We start from the raw sequence: 17500 nt of genomic DNA on the forward strand, positions 1-17500 counted from the left end.
AGGGTTAACATAAATACATAATTAGACACAAAAAGTGTTATTAGCTTTTTAAGCACAAAGCTTCCGCGGAGAGAGCAGTTTCAGCGGAGAGTTATGATATACAGTCAGAACACTTATTACCCAGCATTTTAATATGCACAGTTTTAATGTTTCATTAGCTCACCAAACGCAAAACGTCCACGAAGAGAAGCCGCTGCTAGCGAGTGTGTAGCGCTAATGTCTTCAGTGACCCGGAGGAGGCGGAGCTTCTGTGTTCTGCTATCTGGGAATGATAAACCGCTGGATGGAGCGATTGACCAATCAGAATCAAGCATTCCACAGAGCCATGTAATAATGTTATTATATTATAGTTACTCTTTACTAATTCAGATTTATTTCTGTCAAATATATCATATATTCATGACCTCTAATGCAAACATTAGCCATTAAAGACATAATTGATAACTAATACAGCAAACAAGTGTCTCTGGAACTAGTGTATAATGGATTATGAGCATACGAATTGAAAAAGCAGTTTTGCTTTTTGAGTCTGGCGCAGTGGATACGACACATGCCTGTGGTGTGAGAGACCCGGGTTCGAATCCACTGCGAGACACCAATGTGTCCCTGAGCAAGACACTGAACCCCTAGTTGCTCCAGAGGCGTGCGACCTCTGACATATAGCAATTGTAAGTCGCTTTGGATAAAAGCGTCAGCTAAATGAATAAATGTAAATGTAATAAGTATAAATGGTGCAATAATTCATTATAAGCATAGGATTCATAAAAAAGGTTCCCAAACGTTTGTGTTCATAACCTTGCCATAACTGCAATCTGATCACATGATCAACATGTGAGCCAATCGTCTGAATACTCTCATTCCTTTCGTCGACTTCCTGTCACATGACTCGCGTCTGTTAGTGCAGCTGCTGACGATAATGCATGAATCATGTTTATTTCATCTGGTGTGATGGAAGTGCATCTCTGCTGTGTGTGTGAGCACAGACGCACTGAACGAGCAATAACACACACACGCACAGACGTAGATGTAGTAATGAAATCACTGTACTGTAATGATGATGATACAATCAGGAGTTCTGGGTGTTTGTTAGTGGATGTTTAATGTTTTACAGTCAATTATTAAACTTTTTTTTTAAATATAAAAGCTGGTGGGTTATTTGTGTGTGTGTTTAAAGGCCTGTTCACATCAAGAACGATAACCCACACTAAACACACTCACATCAGTCAACTATGGTGTGCAGAACAAGTCCACTGTTGTCAATAGTGTAGTGATATATGAAGCTCACATTCACACCAAGCGTCTTCCTGTTGCTCAATGCGGCACATTCGTACGCCACAGTATACAAAAATAAAAAAGGTAACATAGATTTAACTCGCAATTCTTACTTTATAACTCGCAATTATAAGTTTATATCCTAGACTGTAAAAAATATGGACAAAGCGTCTGTGACGTCACCCATAGACTTTCTGAAGAACGGTTTTGAGGCCGTTTATGGGGGGTACGGGCGGCGCCATCTTGGAAAATCTTTTCAGAAAGGATACAGAGGTGGTATGATGTGTTGTGTCAGATCATGGCCGAGACGTCAAATTTCAGGAATTCCACTCGACGCAGCTCGTTATCAGCTGTCAATCAGGCTGTCAATCAAAGTTAACCACATCCTTATTTGTCATACATTTTATATCTAAATACGATCTAAACTAACGAGTTAGAAAAAAATTCAACCCCCTCACAGTTGTCAGGCACTCGGAACCTATCGAAAAGTAAAATAAAAGTCCATGGGACCAACCTGTAAAAACATGAATTTATGCTGTGAAAACGGACATTTTAACATGCGGATTTTCGGTGTATTGCAGTTTTTCGCACTTCCGGGTAGGCTTCATTTTTCAGATTAGAATGTTGCCTCTTGGTTTATATCCCACAATTCCGACTTTTTTTTCGCAATTACGAGTTTATCTTGCAATTCTGACTTTATTACTCGCAATTACAAGTTTATATCTCACAATTCCGACTTTTTCTTTGCAATTACGAGTTTATCTTGCAATTCTTACTTTATAACGCACAATTACAAGTTTATATCCCACAATTCCAACTTTATTTATATATAGGGGCCAACTTCATGCAGTGATTGACAAGGTGGAAGGGGGCATATCCATTTTTGATTTGCACATTGAATTTTGCTACATTCATTGTGGGACATTTAATGAAAATGCAATCGCAAGTATCTTAACTGTGAGTGTAAATGCAATTAAGAAAAATAACATTTAAGTGATCATTTTGCGACAGTTTTTGCTTGAACATGTTAAACATATCTAATCATGTCATGAATTCACTGTCTCTCTTTCTTCCCGTATGTCAGTGTGTGTGTGTGTGTGTGAGTGTGTGTGTGTGTGTGTGTGTGAGTGTGTGTGTGTGTGTGAGTGTGTGTGTGTGTGTGTGTGTGTGTGTGTGTGTGTGTATGTGTGTGTGTCCGAGTGAGTGTGTATGTGAGTGAGTGAGTGAGTGTGTGTGTGTGTGTGTGTGTGTGTGAGAGTGATTGTCAATCACCTTAAAGGAGCATTTCACCCGTGGGAACATTCATCTTTATTGAAAGTGGGTCATATATGTAGTCGAAATATAATAAAATTTTCGAATTTGGTGTCTTCTTGACCGAGTAAAGACAGAAAGTAACTTTAGAGCTCATTTGTACTGAAAACCACAACTCCCACAATGCACCACATTGCACAGCTCCGCAAGCCACTCCCACTAATCCAGAACAACGCTGAGGAGGTATCCGCCTATCAGATTCAGAGAAAGCACTCTACCGTCTACAAGGCTGGGTGCCGCCAGAGTTTGAAATTCATTTCACAGAAAAAAAAAATCTAGTTTGTTGCCGAAATCATTATTGAATTACTCCTCGTTTCTATTTATGTTGAATGTTCAGTCCGAACATTGTAATGCAATTTGGATTTGCAAAATAAGAATAAAAATATGTAGGCATGACCATTATTTTGTTATCTATTATCATGTAAGGTAACAGTAGGTTAGTAACATTAGTTCCACTGATGGAATGTTGGTCGTCCAAATTTATTTAACATACACGTGGAATAAAACACTAATTAGGAAAACAACGTAAATGTGAACCATTTATTTCAATAATGATATCAACAAAAACAATTATGTTAACAATAAAAGTTCAACAATACAATAGTAACAACAATAGTTCCTCCTGAGCTTCCTCAAATTATTGGTGCCGGCAGTACTGGCAATCTGGAGCTGGATATTTCAGTCGGATTGCCGACACGAGCGGGTAGAACAACAGGACCAGTCCACCTCATCTCGAGCCAGTGCGGGCTCCTCGTCCGTGACAGGCAGGTCTTCTGATTTGGCTGATGGAGGAACAGGGCGCCGCTGCCGATGCAGAAGACCTGCCTGTCACAGACGAGGAGCCCGCACTGGCTCGAGATGTGGACTGGTCCTGTTGTTCTACCCGCTCGTGTCGGTAATCCGACACTTCGCTGTATTGCGGCTCGTAAAGATAGCCACGAACATCGGATTTGAGCAGAAGACTTTCAAAATCATCTTCTTCCATATCATGTTTATTTCCTTCCTACATTGGCAAGGCAAGGCAAGGCAAGGCAAGTTTATTTATATAGCACATTTCATACACAATGGTAATTCAAAGTGCTTTACATAGAAGAAATTAAAATAATCAAAAGAAATCAGAATAATTAAAACAGTTTAGAATAAAAGATAAAATACAGAAATCAGAATAATTAAAACATAAAGTAAAATACAGTGCAAACAGTCGGACGAACAGTGGCACAGTGCTCATTCAGTAAATGCACAGCTAAACAGATGTGTTTTGAGTCTGGATTTGAATGTGGCTACTGTAGGAGCACATCTGATCTCTTCTGGAAGCTGGTTCCAGCTGCGGCTGGCATAGTAGCTAAAAGCAGACTCGCCATGCTTAGAGTGAACCCTTGGTATTTCTAGCCGATGTGATCCTAATGATCTGAGTGATCTGTTGGGTTTATATTCACTGAGCATATCTGCAATGTATTGAGGTCCTAGGCCATTGAATGATTTATATACCAGTAATAATACTTTAAAATCAATCCTAAATGTAACTGGCAGCCAGTGTAAAGACCTGAGGACTGGTGTGATGTGTTCATATTTTCTGGTTCTGCTCAGAATCCTAGCAGCAGCGTTCTGTATGAGCTGCAACTGTCTTATGGTCTTTTTGGGAAGGCCAGTGAGAAGTCCATTACAATAATCCACCCTACTGGTGATGAAAGCATGCACAAGTTTTTCTAAGTCTTGACTGGAAACAAAGCATCTAATTCTTGCAATATTTTTCAGGTGATAATATGCTGATTTAGTTATTGCTTTGACATGACTACTGAAACTAAGGTCTGACTCCAGAGACACACCCAGATTCCTGACTTGATTTTTAGTTGTTTGACCCCTAGACTGAAGGTATGCGTTCACCTTGAGAACTTCATCTTTGTTTCCAAACGCAATGACTTCAGTTTTGTCTTTGTTTAACTGAAGAAAGTTTTGGCACATCCAATTGTTTACTTCATCAATGCATTGGCAAAGGGAGTCAATGGGGCTGTAATCGTTAGGCGATAGGGCTAAGTAGAGCTGTGTGTCGTCTGCATAGCTATGGTAAGCGATTTGGTTCTTTCTCATTATTTGGCTCATTGGGAGCATGTACAGGTTGAATAGGAGTGGCGCAAGAATTGAGCCTTGAGGGACTCCGCATGTCATGGATGTCCACTCAGACTTATGGTCTCCTATACTCACATAATAACCTCTGCCTCCTAAGTATGACCTGAACCATTTTAGGACTATCCCAGAAAGCCCGACCCAGTTTTCCAGCCTGTCAAGAAGTATTTTGTGATCGACAGTGTCAAATGCAGCACTGAGGTCGAGTAGTACCAGCACTGATAATTTGCCTGTATCAGTATTTAAGCGAATATCATTTATTATCTTTATGAGCGCGGTCTCTGTACTGTGGTGCGGTCGGAAACCAGATTGAAAATGGTCAAAGTATCCATTCGAGCTTAAGAATTTGTTCAGCTGATTGAAGACAACTTTTTCAATGATCTTGCCTATGAAAGGAAGATTTGAGATCGGTCTATAGTTGTTTAATATGGTCTTATCCAGATTGCTCTTTTTCAGGAGGGGCTTGACAACAGCAGTTTTCAGGGAGGTCGGAAAACTCCCAGAGAGAAGTGAGGCATTTACCACTTCTAGGAGATCTGCTTCTAAGCTGTGTAACACATTTTTGAAAAAAGATGTGGGAAGTGCATCAAGGGCGCAGGTTGATGTTTTTAGTTGCTGTACGGTTTCTTCCAAAATTTTGCCATCAATTTCTTCGAAATCAGACATAGTGGCTACTTTCTCGTCCTGTTGTCTGATCTGCCTGACCCCAGCGCAACTCAAGGATGAGCTGATCACCTTTCTGATATTATTGATTTTCTCAGAGAAGAAAGAAGCAAACTCACTGCACTTTCTCACTGAGAGCATTTCACTGGGAATCTGGCTTGGGGGGTTTGTCAGTCTCTCTACAGTAGCAAAAAGAGTGCGCGTGTTGTTTATATTGCTGTTTATAATATTCGAGAAAAAAGTCTGTCTAGCTTTGCTTAGTTCCTTATTGAAAGCATGGATGCTGTCTTTGTAGATGTTATAATGGACTACAAGTTTTGTCTTCCGCCACATGCGCTCTGCTTTTCTGCATTGTCTTTTCATATTTTGCACTGCTGTTGAGTTTCTCCAAGGTGCTTTTTGTCTGCCACTCTTCTTCCTGACTTTCACAGGAGCAATATCATCAATTACACTCTTAACTTTTGAGTTAAAAGAATCAAGGAGAAAATCAACAGAGTCAGCAGATATGCTTGGTGTTAAAGATATAGCCTTCATAAATAGTACACTAGTGTTCTCATTTAAGCATCTCTTCTTGACAGACACAGATCTAGCTTCAATGGCAGGAGAGATCAATATATCAAAGAAAATACAAAAATGATCAGACAGTGCTACATCCTTAATAACAATTGATGAAATGTTTAGACCCTTACTGATAAGTAAATCTAGAGTGTGTCCACGATTATGTGTGGCTCCATGTACATGCTGAGTCAGATCAAAAGTTTTTAAAACAGTTTTGATTTCTTTTGCCATATTGTTCTCTGCATTATCTATGTGAATGTTAAAATCTCCAGCAATGGCAAAGCAGTCAAACTCTGAGGAAATAGAACTTAACAGTTCTGTTAAGTTCTCAGCAAAAGCTGGAGAGTATTTAGGAGGCCTGTAAACAATGATAAGTAAAATGCGTGGAGCACCTTTTAACACAATACCCAGATATTCGAAAGACGGGTAATTCCCAAATGATATTTGCTTACATTGATAGACATCTTTATAAAGAGCAGCTAAACCTCCGCCTCTTCTGACAGCTCTGCAGACACTCATAAAAGTAAAGTTAGGAGGGGCTGTTTCATTGAGGACTGTTGCACTGCAACTTTCTTCTAGCCAAGTTTCATTTAGCAACATGAAATCCAGGTTGTATGTGGTTATTAAGTCATTGACTAAAAGTGATTTATTTTTAAGTGAGCGGATGTTTAAAAGTGCTAACTTAACAGTCTTACTTTTTGTCCCCACAGCAATCTTGGTATGTCGTGTAATAGGCACCAGATTAGATGGGTTTGCTGTACGGCTTTTGAAGGCCTTAGACTTTCTATCATGTAATTGAACAGCAATAGAAAAAGATACAGGCACACTGGGTTCCCGCTTGTTCTGTAAACATTTGAGAAAGTTATTGTTATCATAGCGGGGACCCGACACATATCACTGAGAGCTGGTATCAGTTGTTTTTGGTTCACCTCGAGCCGCCGGAGGAGGGTGTGGGCCCTGGCGCTGTGGCAGAGGCCGAAGAGCTCTCACAGGAGGAGGGGGAGGGCGAGCTGGGCCCGTAGGCTTTGGTGGTTGTGGGGCCTGGCGTTTTTTGGTTGGTATCTGGGGGCTCGCAGCAAAAGAGTGGGATAGTCTAGTTCCAGCGTGCACCAGTTGTTCCATTTTCTCTGAGAAGCACAGAAGTGGAGATGCTGGAGAGAGTGATAATGTTTCCAGTGAGAGTGATTTTTGCTCTGGTGTTATTGGAGGCTGTAATATGCTGTCCTGGTTTCCCTGGCTGTTTTCCAGAAAGTCGTCCTTGGGTGCTGTATATTGGAGCAGTGCTGGTATGTCACAGTCTGTCTGTGGTGAGCTCTGTGGGCAGGGCTCAGCTGAGATTGTGTCCGTGAGCAGAGGTTGTTGTGGCTGAGTGGTGTTATCACTGTCCTTGTGTGATGTGTCAACCGCATGTCCATTCAGGGGCTGAAGTGAAATCCTGTGGTCATTCATACTGTATCCAGGTGTGTGTGTGCCATTCAGGTTGAGTGGATTGGCACACATTGCAGAAGGATGACGGAGGGAGAAGTAGATATTGTCCTTTAGCACTCTTGAACCAAGTTTGTTTGGGTGGTGGCCATTCTGTTGAAACAGTTGCCTCTGACTCCAGAAAAGATTGAAGTTGTCAATAAAGTTCACTCCTTTTATATTGCAGGTTTTTTGCAGCCATGTATTAAGCCCAAGCAACCGTGAAAACCTGTTTGTTCCTCTTGCTGGGAGTGGTCCACTGATGAATGTTTGAACTTTCAGTCTTTTAAGTGTTTCAAAAAGTTCATTGAAATCCTTTTTAAGAAGTTCCGACTGCTCTTTATGAATATCATTCTTCCCCACATGAATGATGAGTCGATTTGCAGTCTTATGTTTCATCAGAATGTTCTGAAGTTCCCTGTTTACATCAGATGTTGTTGCTTGTGGAAGGCAGCACGTTGTTGTATCCCTGCTATTAATGTTTCTGATTACGGAGTCGCCCACTATCAGAGTCCTGGGCCCGGCTGCGCTCTGAGCTGAGTGCCGCTGTCTGCTCGACCTTGAGCCCCAGTTAGCATCAGTGTTAGCTACTGGCTGATTCTGTCTGTGTGTGATCACATTCATCAAATTTGGGGATTCCTCATTCATTAATACTTCAAATCTGTTCTCAAGATGTATAGGCGGTGGTAGGAGACCAGTGTTTGCAGTCCTTGTCAGAGCCGTATCTGGGGTAGAGGATGCTACTGCAGTAATATGTGATGCTCGTGACAATCTGATGTCTCGAGTGCCTTTGGGTCTCGCACCCTGTTTGTGCCATCGATTAGTAAAACGATCGGCTTGTTTCTCTACACTCAGTATGGCCTGTCGAGAAGCACTAGATTCATGGGACTCACCGGCTGTATGCTGAGGACGTCCATGACGAAGCTCTGTTGTGTGTTCCGTCTGGTTTGGTTGTCCCGCAATTAACTTTGTTTCAAGAATTGCAATCCTTTGTAAAAGTCTGTGGCAGTTGGAGCAGCAAGTAGATTCCAGAGGAGGCATTTTCTGACATTGTCGTAACTTCCCATCTGGCTCCACAGCGCTTGTTAGCTTAGCTTCCAAACAAGATGGCGGATATTGCTATTAGTTTCGGCAAGTGAAGTCCCACCCACTGATCTGTAATAGGTCTGTAGCGTGAGTGGGCCCCTCCCCCTGAATAAATGATGAGCTAGTGTTTGTAGTCTTAACCCTTATACAAAGAAATGGGACTTCCTGCTTTTTATGACCCAAAATGATGATTTTTACATCATAAAAAGCAGGAAGTGGAACACTTAAATCCTTATTTCTCCCACCTCAGGGGAAAATAAAGGAATAAATCATGACCATTCAAAAATATGGCTGGGTTTCTAAAGATACAAAGCTTAATGCAAATGGGTGAAGTGTCCCTTTAATTATCTGTGCCAGCTGCTGTCTATCAGCCTCGCATATATATGTTCACTGTTTGGTGTCTTGTGTTGTCAGATCGTTGTGAGAGTTCCCGGTGTCCTGTCTTGATTCCTGTTCACCTTGCTACCTTGCCTATGTTAAATTCTAGTTCCTGTTGTTCTGCGTTCTGCCCTGGGATTCCTGCTCATCTGGAGGTCATGCTGGTCTCTCTTCACTTCTGAGATAACACACACACACACTCACACACACACATTCACATCACTGATCGGTTGCCTGTCGATGTCCCTGCGTCACTCATTGCTCCACTCCTGCACCAGACTGTTGGACTTTACCCTACACTTCATTTATCAATAAACTGTTGTTACTTGCTAGTTTCATTTGACATGACAAATCATTTCTGTAATATTTTTTTAAATTTTGCAACTTATAAAGCCTTAAAATATGTATTCAATTTACATATTAAAATTTGTATATGGAATGGCAAATGTAAATTAGATAATTACATTTTAATTTTGGACCAAAAGTTGAACAAATGTAATGGCAAATGTAAATACAGAAATGCATTGTCATTTTGTATATTACATTTCAAATTGAATATTGCTACCCATATGCTTCCATAATCATACTTGTGAATGAGAATAATTCAGTCCAAAATAAATATCTCACAAATATTTAGCAGAACTGTATGAATCAACATAAACTGTATTTACACACACGATTCCTCAAGCAGTTCACACGACTCAGGGCCAGATGTACTAATGCTTTTGCGCCACTTAAGGACTATTTGTTTCGCAAAGTGCGCATGAAACCAGGGCGCGGTGTGTACGAACGCGACGCGCCGAGATGAAAGCGCAGACGGCCTGTGAAACTGCACATAATTATGTATACCGCGTTGTGTACAGAAAAAGCCGGTGAAAGCGCCTCTATTTTGCGCTGAAAATTCTCCGCCTCTTAAAAGCAGGAGTAACTTCGGAAGCGGGTTTCCTGGCATACACCTCCTGTGGCAGCAGTAATCTGAGCAAGACGAAGACAAAGGCGAAGGAGACGAGCTGAAAAGAGCTTTGCCACAAGAATCACACTTTTTCAGTTGAGTGAAAACGAAATCATTATGCGAAATCAATACGCAATATTACTGGAAGAAATCAAAGATGACATCAAATCTCCGACTCCGCGTTCACATTCCAGCAGTTGTTAAACTCCTCGCTACATTACAATTATTGGCATCAGGATCATTTCAAACAGTCATAGCATCAGCAGTGTGAATATCGTTTAAATACACGCAATTTACAGTATAGTGGGAGGAACAGACGCTGATTACCTGATGAACTGCAGGTTTGGTACATAACACACACGCTGCGGTTTCACATCAAGCGCTTTCTGCGTCTTGGCCATGGCGCTATTAGCGCTGTGTTCGCAAATGTACGTACATCTGGCCCTCAGACTTTTCCACATCGTTATAACAGTCTCTTCTGTGATTGGCCGGCTGCTGTGATTGGCTCCCGTCAGAAGGACGCTTTCATGTGGTTTCGCATGTTCTTCAGCTCCAGCTCCATTTCTCGTATTTTCTCGTCTCTTTGCTTGAGTTGCTCCTGCAGATTCTGAATCTGGTGACACGACACCTGCGAGATTCAAGCGCACAGCGTTACGACCTCTGACCTGTGAGAAAACCACATGACCTGACCTCTGTTTGCGTCTGACCTCCGAGGGCTCGGTCCGGCTCAGATCTGAGCACGTGCGTGAGGAGATCCAGTCGTGGCTCTCGGTGTCGTCCTCCGTCCAGTCCTGTAGGTCTGCGATGATGTCAGGGGGGTGTGCTGCGTCCTGATTGGCTGGAGTCTCTGCTTCAGTTGGGCTGCTGTCGAGTGCGATGATGTCAGGGGGGTGTTCTGCGTCCTGATTGGCTTCAGTCGAGTCGAGTGCTTTAGCTCCAGGTCTCAGAGACATCAGCAGCGGCCCTGCATGAATGACCGAGCATTTACAATTATACATTTAGCAGATGCTTTTATCCAAAACAAGAAACAAAAACAATTTGTCAAAGAGCCAATCAATATTCGCCAGGTTTACTAGTGGAGAATTAAAGTTGTGACGTCAATTTGAAACATGGCGAAAACACTGATCTATAGTGTAGATAATATCATATAATATATCTATAATCTGATTATAGAGATTAGTGAGTGGAAAGGTTGTCTCTGGAGAATGGTGTAAAGTTTCATTTAGTTGTAATACTATGTATAAATATGTGATAGAAATGAATAACTTTTATAATTCAGATATAGTTATTTGGGTGTATTTTTCACAATATCATTCATTTGTTGGTTTAGACTACTTCCAATTTTTTTTCCCCACAAGCACTTGAAGGCAGCATTTACTTGCCCTCCTCTTGCTCCAAACTTAAAATGCTGTTTGTTCAATTTTTGGAAAACAAATGAAGATATACATTAATTGATCAGTTTGCTCCAAGTCTCGTGATGGGATACGATCACTTTATTTGATGAACAGATTTAATTTAGTCTTTTATACCATGTATTTTTGTACTTTTTGAAACGTGATTTTGTGAACGAAGGTGAGTAAATGAAGACAGAATTGCACTATCATTTCAATAAGAGTCCAGTTTGACTAGCCTTTATTCTGTCCCATCAGCCACTGGTCTGCGGTCAGGGCTGGTTCATTGGCTGCAGTCACGGGATAAATATCCTCCTGGAAACCCTCAGACCGCTGACAGAAACACACACACATCACATTCAATCACAACCTCATTAACAGCTTGAGAAACCTCCCACATATGTTCCTCCCACATACAGGCTCCTCCCACCCATAGGATCCTCCCACATACAGGCCCCTCCCACATACAGGCCCCTCCCACCATATCCCCCTCCCACATACAGGCTCCTCCCACCCATAGACTCCAACCCCACACACTGAGTCCTCCCAACACATATGCTCCTCCCCCCCCCCCACAGGCTCCTCCCACAAACACTGAGTCCTCCCACACATGGGCTCCTCCCCACCCATAGGCCCCTCCCATCGGCGGTCCTCGCCTCAGGTGTGCTCTTACCGTCCGCGGCACACAGAAGCTCAGCGGCTCCAGCAGATCTTTGACGGTGAGCAGCCTGTAGAATCTGAACACCTCACACACACTGATGTTCAGGCCACGCTTGGGCATCACACCTAAACACACGAGTCAACCAATGACTCTCCAGAGCGGAGCACAGCAGCAGTCAACATCACTGTATGTGTTTGTGTGTGTGTATGTATCCAAGCAACATCACTCTATATGTGTGTGTGTGTACCCAAGCAACATCACTCTATATGTGTGTGTGTATGTACCCAAGCAACATCACTCTATACGTGTGTGTGTGTGTACCCAAGCAACATCACTCTATATGTGTGTGTGTGTGTACCCAAGCAACATCACTCTATATGTGTGTGTGTATGTACCCAAGCAACATCACTCTATACGTGTGTGTGTGTGTACCCAAGCAACATCACTCTATATGTGTGTGTGTGTGTACCCAAGCAACATCACTCTATATGTGTGTGTGTGTGTACCCAAGCCTCTCTGAGGGGACGTAGACCGATACTCAGACAGGAAGTGAATGAAGGGTCTCTCCGCACTGACCTCATAATACCGAATGTTACCATCACCCTGAAACACACACACAGTTAAATTATTTTCTTACTACCTGTACAAATATCAAAAAATTCTTAAAATCAAGACACTTGATATTATGTCTTGTTTTAGAAGAAACTCCACAGAAACAGAGACACACCCAGCCAAACGCAGGTCAATAGTTTGTACCTGTACTGTGGATCTTAAAGGGATAGTTTGCTTCTCTCTGGGCCTGGAGTCAGTTAACTTAGTGTAACAGCGCAGCTTCTGTGTTGTACATCACACGCATCACACACATGACCAGCGTCGGCCAATAGTGAGCCTGCGTGTGACGTAGCTCTACGCAATCGTACTAAGTTAACTGACTCGAGGCCCAAAGAGAAGGAAATGAATAGTTGAAATAAAGTCGTTATTTTTGTTTGTTTTTGCGCACAAAAAGTATTCTCGTCGTTTGATAAACTTAAGATTGAGCCACTGTAGTCACTTGGACTATTTTAACGATGTCTTTAATAACTTTTCGGGGAACAAGTTTCAATCCCTTAGAAGCCTATGGAGCAGGGTCGGCGGCAGGACGTACGGAACGAGGGGGCCTGATGTGTCACTGGGGGGGCCTACCATACACCCACTTTTAATTTTTTTTTTTTTTTTTAAACTGACGGGACGATATACAGAGCAACACTGCCTACAGAATTCTCATAAATAATAAGGACCAGCACTGGCTATATAATCAATCATACTAGTAACAAAGACAAAAAAGCAAAAACACAAACTACCTTTAGAAAAGCTGCAGTCGACGAGTGGAAGTGTGAAACTTTCTCAGAACGAGGTCTTTCCATTCGTTGCGTATTTTCTTTGTAAGGTCCCGCTCAAATGCAAGTTGCACGAGCTGACCCTTACGGGTGTGGTTCATTGCTCGTCTGTTGTCCGTGAAAACGTTCTTGAGCACAGAAAATGAGTTCTCACACAGAGCGGTAGAGGCCCCGAATGTGACAGCGAGTTTAAGTACATACAATCTGCTAGTGACGTAATTTATTAAAGCGCCTGTCGCGAGTGCAAATGCAAAGTTGCAAATCAGATTTAATCATGGTAAAACTAAATTAATTTACAAAATAGTTAAAAAAATATATATTTATAGTTAAGTTAATTATAATATGTCAGGAATAAGAGGGCACAGTGGAAGCGTCCCTGTTGCTGAGTCTCAACGGCTGAAATCGCGTTCCGAGGCAGGGTGGTGCGCTGACCAGAGGTGAGGGGGCACAGTGACCTAGGTGGCCGGGCCAGGCCCCCTGGGGCCCCCTCGTGGCGCCGACCCTGCTATGGAGGAGTGATCCAGCTCTCAGATTTAATCACAAATATCTTAATTCGTGTTCCGAAGATGAACGAAGGTCTTACGGGGTTGAACAACATGAGGGAGAGTAATTACTGACAGAATTTACATTTTTGGCTGAACTATCCCTTTAATCTGAACTCTTTACCCGCCAGTGTTTTTTTAAGTTGCCTGCCACCAGCGCCAGCGTTTTTGATCATTTGCACAAAAGTTTCATGGACCCCTGAATATGTTGTTGTATGTATATCTGAACATTACAATTTAGCAAAAGAAAGAACCCCTTTTATCCTAGCTTCGTGCATTCTTTTTTTTTTATCAACATTTGTGGGTATGTATGTGCGTAAGTTAAATAAAAAAGCAACATTTGGAGCAAAAAGCTGAGAAAATCATGTTTTTTGTCAAAGTCTACATCCAGACGGGATTCAGAGAGATGATCAAACAAAGATGGAGTAGATCGAGTCTTTCAACACGTCAAAGCTTCACAGTCCTGTGGCTCGTCCTGGCTCGACATGTCATTCAGTAACGTTAGGCTGTTTTGATTTATATGCTGTTTAATGTTGATGATCGTGTTATTTTACATGTGCAGCTGCTTACATATGATATCGCTTGTTTCTAGATGTGTCATAGCGCCCCCTACCGTTTAACAATGTAAACACGGAAAGCTGGACATTTCTGACAATGACGGGGAAAGAGTAAATAAAACATATTTCACAAACAGCTCTTGAGTCTCTAGATCATTCTGTACTTGTGTAATCGATTGCTAAACCCGGATCTCGCTCATTTTCAAAAGCTGGTTACACTCCTGCTAAAGTGGCACATTCACAGCTTTCTGAAGTTATAAGCAAATATAGCCGTTTTATCATATCTTGTGTCCAGTAGATGGTGCTGTCCAGAAACTGCTCATGTACCATCAGCTTATGGAGGTGACAATACATACCAAGTTTTGTCTCAATACGCTAAAGCGCTATATAGGCTCATGTCAATTCTGGCTTGCTCACTGACATATTCACTGTTGCGTTATACGAGAACAGTTTGGTCTATCAAAAAGCCTTTGATAACTTTTTGTCTTCATCGTCTAAAGAAGATTTGTGCCAAATTTGGTGAAGTTCTGACAAATGGTTTAGGGATAGTTCACAAAACTATTTGTTTCTCTCGAAAAATTCAAAATGGACCTTTCCAGCCAGATACAGCATGTGTGTGTCGGCATCATAAAACGGGAAGATGACCCCCGAGCCTCCATCCAAATCCTCCTCCAGTAACGGATCGGACAGATCCTCCTGTAGACAAACACACCTTATAACACATCTGCTGAATACACACATACACATACACTGAACATGAGTGTATGTGTGTTACCAGATCCCACAGGGCAAACTGTCTCTGGTTCCAGCAAGAGTTTCCCGTGGACACCAGCATCTTCAGATCCCATAGGAACAGGATCCTGGACACTTTACGAGAGCCACAGCAAGACTCCTGGACCAGTGGAACGTCACAGATGAAGTTCATGTCTTTATCGTAGGATATCATAAACACACACACACACACCTGCAGCACTCGTCCAGTCCGCGGCTCAATGATTCGGATCTTCTTGTCTTTGCAGACCGTGGCCAACAGACTTCCATCTGCATTAAAACTCAAACAAACCACCAGCTCAGAGTGTGTGTTTATCACACACACCGGCACCTCTGGTGTGTCTAAATGCCAAACAAACACCTACAACACACACACACACACACCGCTGACAGACTGATGATTTCAAACACTTGTCAGAAACATGATCTACGTCCAGCGCATCAGCACATCAGAGACTAAAGGACACTTATTAATCTTTAATCACTGTTAAACGGTTTAGTTAGAGGAGAACTGGCTCCGAAACAGAACTGGAACAGTGTGTGTGTGTGTGTGTGTGTTCATACCTTGCAGTCGTAGGCGGAGCTTAACAGCAGGTCTCTGGCGGTTGGATGCCACTCGATGAGCGAAACCCTGCGGCCGTGAGCGAGCAGATCTTTACTGGGAACCGTCAGGTCGACCTTCAGTCCGTTAGGAGGGATGTTCCACACCTTCACCTACACACACACACACACACACACACACACACATACACCCCGCTCTCATGTCATCTGAGTTTACATCTCGCAATTCTGTTCAAAACAGAAAAGGTAACTGCACATTTCTATCTCACAATTCAGACTTTTTTCTTGCAATTGCGAGTTAACAATTTTCGTTGACTTTATTTAATTTCATGATTTTTTTCAGAACGATCTCTTAATTGAATTGTGCGTCTCTCTCGCCAGAAGTGAATCAAACTGACCCTCTCCAGGTGCCGTGTGATTGGCTGTTCGCTGCACATGACACACTTTCAGCTGCTTTAGAGTGAATCACAAACTTGCAATTTTGACCTTTTTTTCCGCAATTCCATTTTTTCCCCTTCCCGCAACGGAATAGATAATTAAAAAGGTATATTGCGACTTTTCATATCACAATTCGGACATTTTTCTTGCAATTTCAAACTTATGTCTCACAATCCTGACTTTTTTTCAGAATTGCAAGAACAAAAGTCAAAATTATGAGATTTACACTAAAAAATGGTGAGAAATAAAGTCTGAATTGTGAGATAAAATGTGCAATTTATAGAATAAGTTTTTCCGTCTGCTTTTTTATTCAGGTTTGAGTAAATGATGACAGGACTCCTGAAGGACGGACCGTACAGTCCTCGGAACAGGACGCGATGCGCAGGTCGTTAAACGGGTCCCACTTGACGTCTAGCACACGAGCGCTGTGACCACACACACGCGGATGCAGAGGACTCACACGGCCCGTCTGAAACACACACACACACACACACACTCGGTCAGAGCAGGCTGTGTTGTGTTGTGTTATGTTTAAGGGGGAGTGGCCTTACGTGATGGACAGAAATGACAATGAAGGCCCCGCCTCCTGTACACTCAGTCACCACGGCGATGAAGCGTGGATTGACGGCACAGAACTGGTTGTCCTGGACACTATGTGTGATTGACAGCCCGTGGCACCGCCCCTTAACCCCCGCCTTCCCGATCACATGATGAAACGCCTCACAGGAGTGACACTGGGACATCTGAAACGCATACACATACACATACACACACACACACACACACAGATAAACACACACAGACACACAGATACATACATAGACACACACACACACACACACACACACACACATATACATACGTCTCATTAAGGATTTTTCCATCTCATGAATCATTGAACATCCTACAAATTTGGAGGATGAATCTTTAATGCTGTAAGAGATTGAGTTACAGAACAAGCCGTTACAACACAAAACATCTGACATTTAACCCGAACAGCGATCCTCACGCTCACACAACTTTCTCTATCAACACGTCGATCTAAAGTCGGTGTCAGTTCCATCTCACATTATTCAGTCTGTTGAACTGAAACATAGTTCAACATTTCCCCATTCATCACCAGTGCGTTTAAATAAGTTATAAACAATTATAAGAAATCTAATCAGACCTAAATTTAGGCCTATTACCAAAAAAGCATTTGAAATTTTAGAGGCTTCATAAATGTTTTGTTCAAAAAACAATTTCCCCTTTAAAAACGTCTCAGTTACGTATGTAACCTTGGTTCCCTGAATAGGTCCACTTCAACGCTGCGTAACCGTCGCTATGGGAACGATATACCATAACAAGTACCTGAGGATAGAAACCAGAGGAAGGCTGAGGAAAGAGATCCGGCCT

General features: G+C 42.3%; 1 protein-coding gene across 1 annotated transcript in view; it reads right to left on the reverse strand.

Moving 5' to 3' along the window:
- Nucleotides 1–9306: 9306 nt before the first annotated feature.
- Nucleotides 9307–17500, reverse strand: part of coro2ab (coronin 2Ab) — an 11566-nt gene continuing 3372 nt past the window's right edge. The window contains exons 2-12 of the mRNA XM_077241868.1: nucleotides 16657–16848; nucleotides 16458–16574; nucleotides 15671–15820; nucleotides 15300–15467; nucleotides 15111–15227; nucleotides 14927–15031; nucleotides 12367–12463; nucleotides 11873–11985; nucleotides 11439–11532; nucleotides 10516–10772; nucleotides 9307–10436 (exon numbers count right to left, since the gene is read on the reverse strand). Coding sequence (XP_077097983.1) covers nucleotides 10320–10436; nucleotides 10516–10772; nucleotides 11439–11532; nucleotides 11873–11985; nucleotides 12367–12463; nucleotides 14927–15031; nucleotides 15111–15227; nucleotides 15300–15467; nucleotides 15671–15820; nucleotides 16458–16574; nucleotides 16657–16848 — 1527 coding nt within the window. The 3' untranslated portion in view covers nucleotides 9307–10319. The remainder of the gene's footprint in view (nucleotides 10437–10515; nucleotides 10773–11438; nucleotides 11533–11872; nucleotides 11986–12366; nucleotides 12464–14926; nucleotides 15032–15110; nucleotides 15228–15299; nucleotides 15468–15670; nucleotides 15821–16457; nucleotides 16575–16656; nucleotides 16849–17500) is intronic.

This window comes from Siphateles boraxobius, unplaced genomic scaffold (genome assembly GCF_051911475.1).
Source record: "Siphateles boraxobius isolate OS27281-9 unplaced genomic scaffold, OSU_SipBor_1 240, whole genome shotgun sequence".
In the NCBI taxonomy this organism is placed as follows: Eukaryota; Metazoa; Chordata; class Actinopteri; order Cypriniformes; family Leuciscidae; genus Siphateles; species Siphateles boraxobius.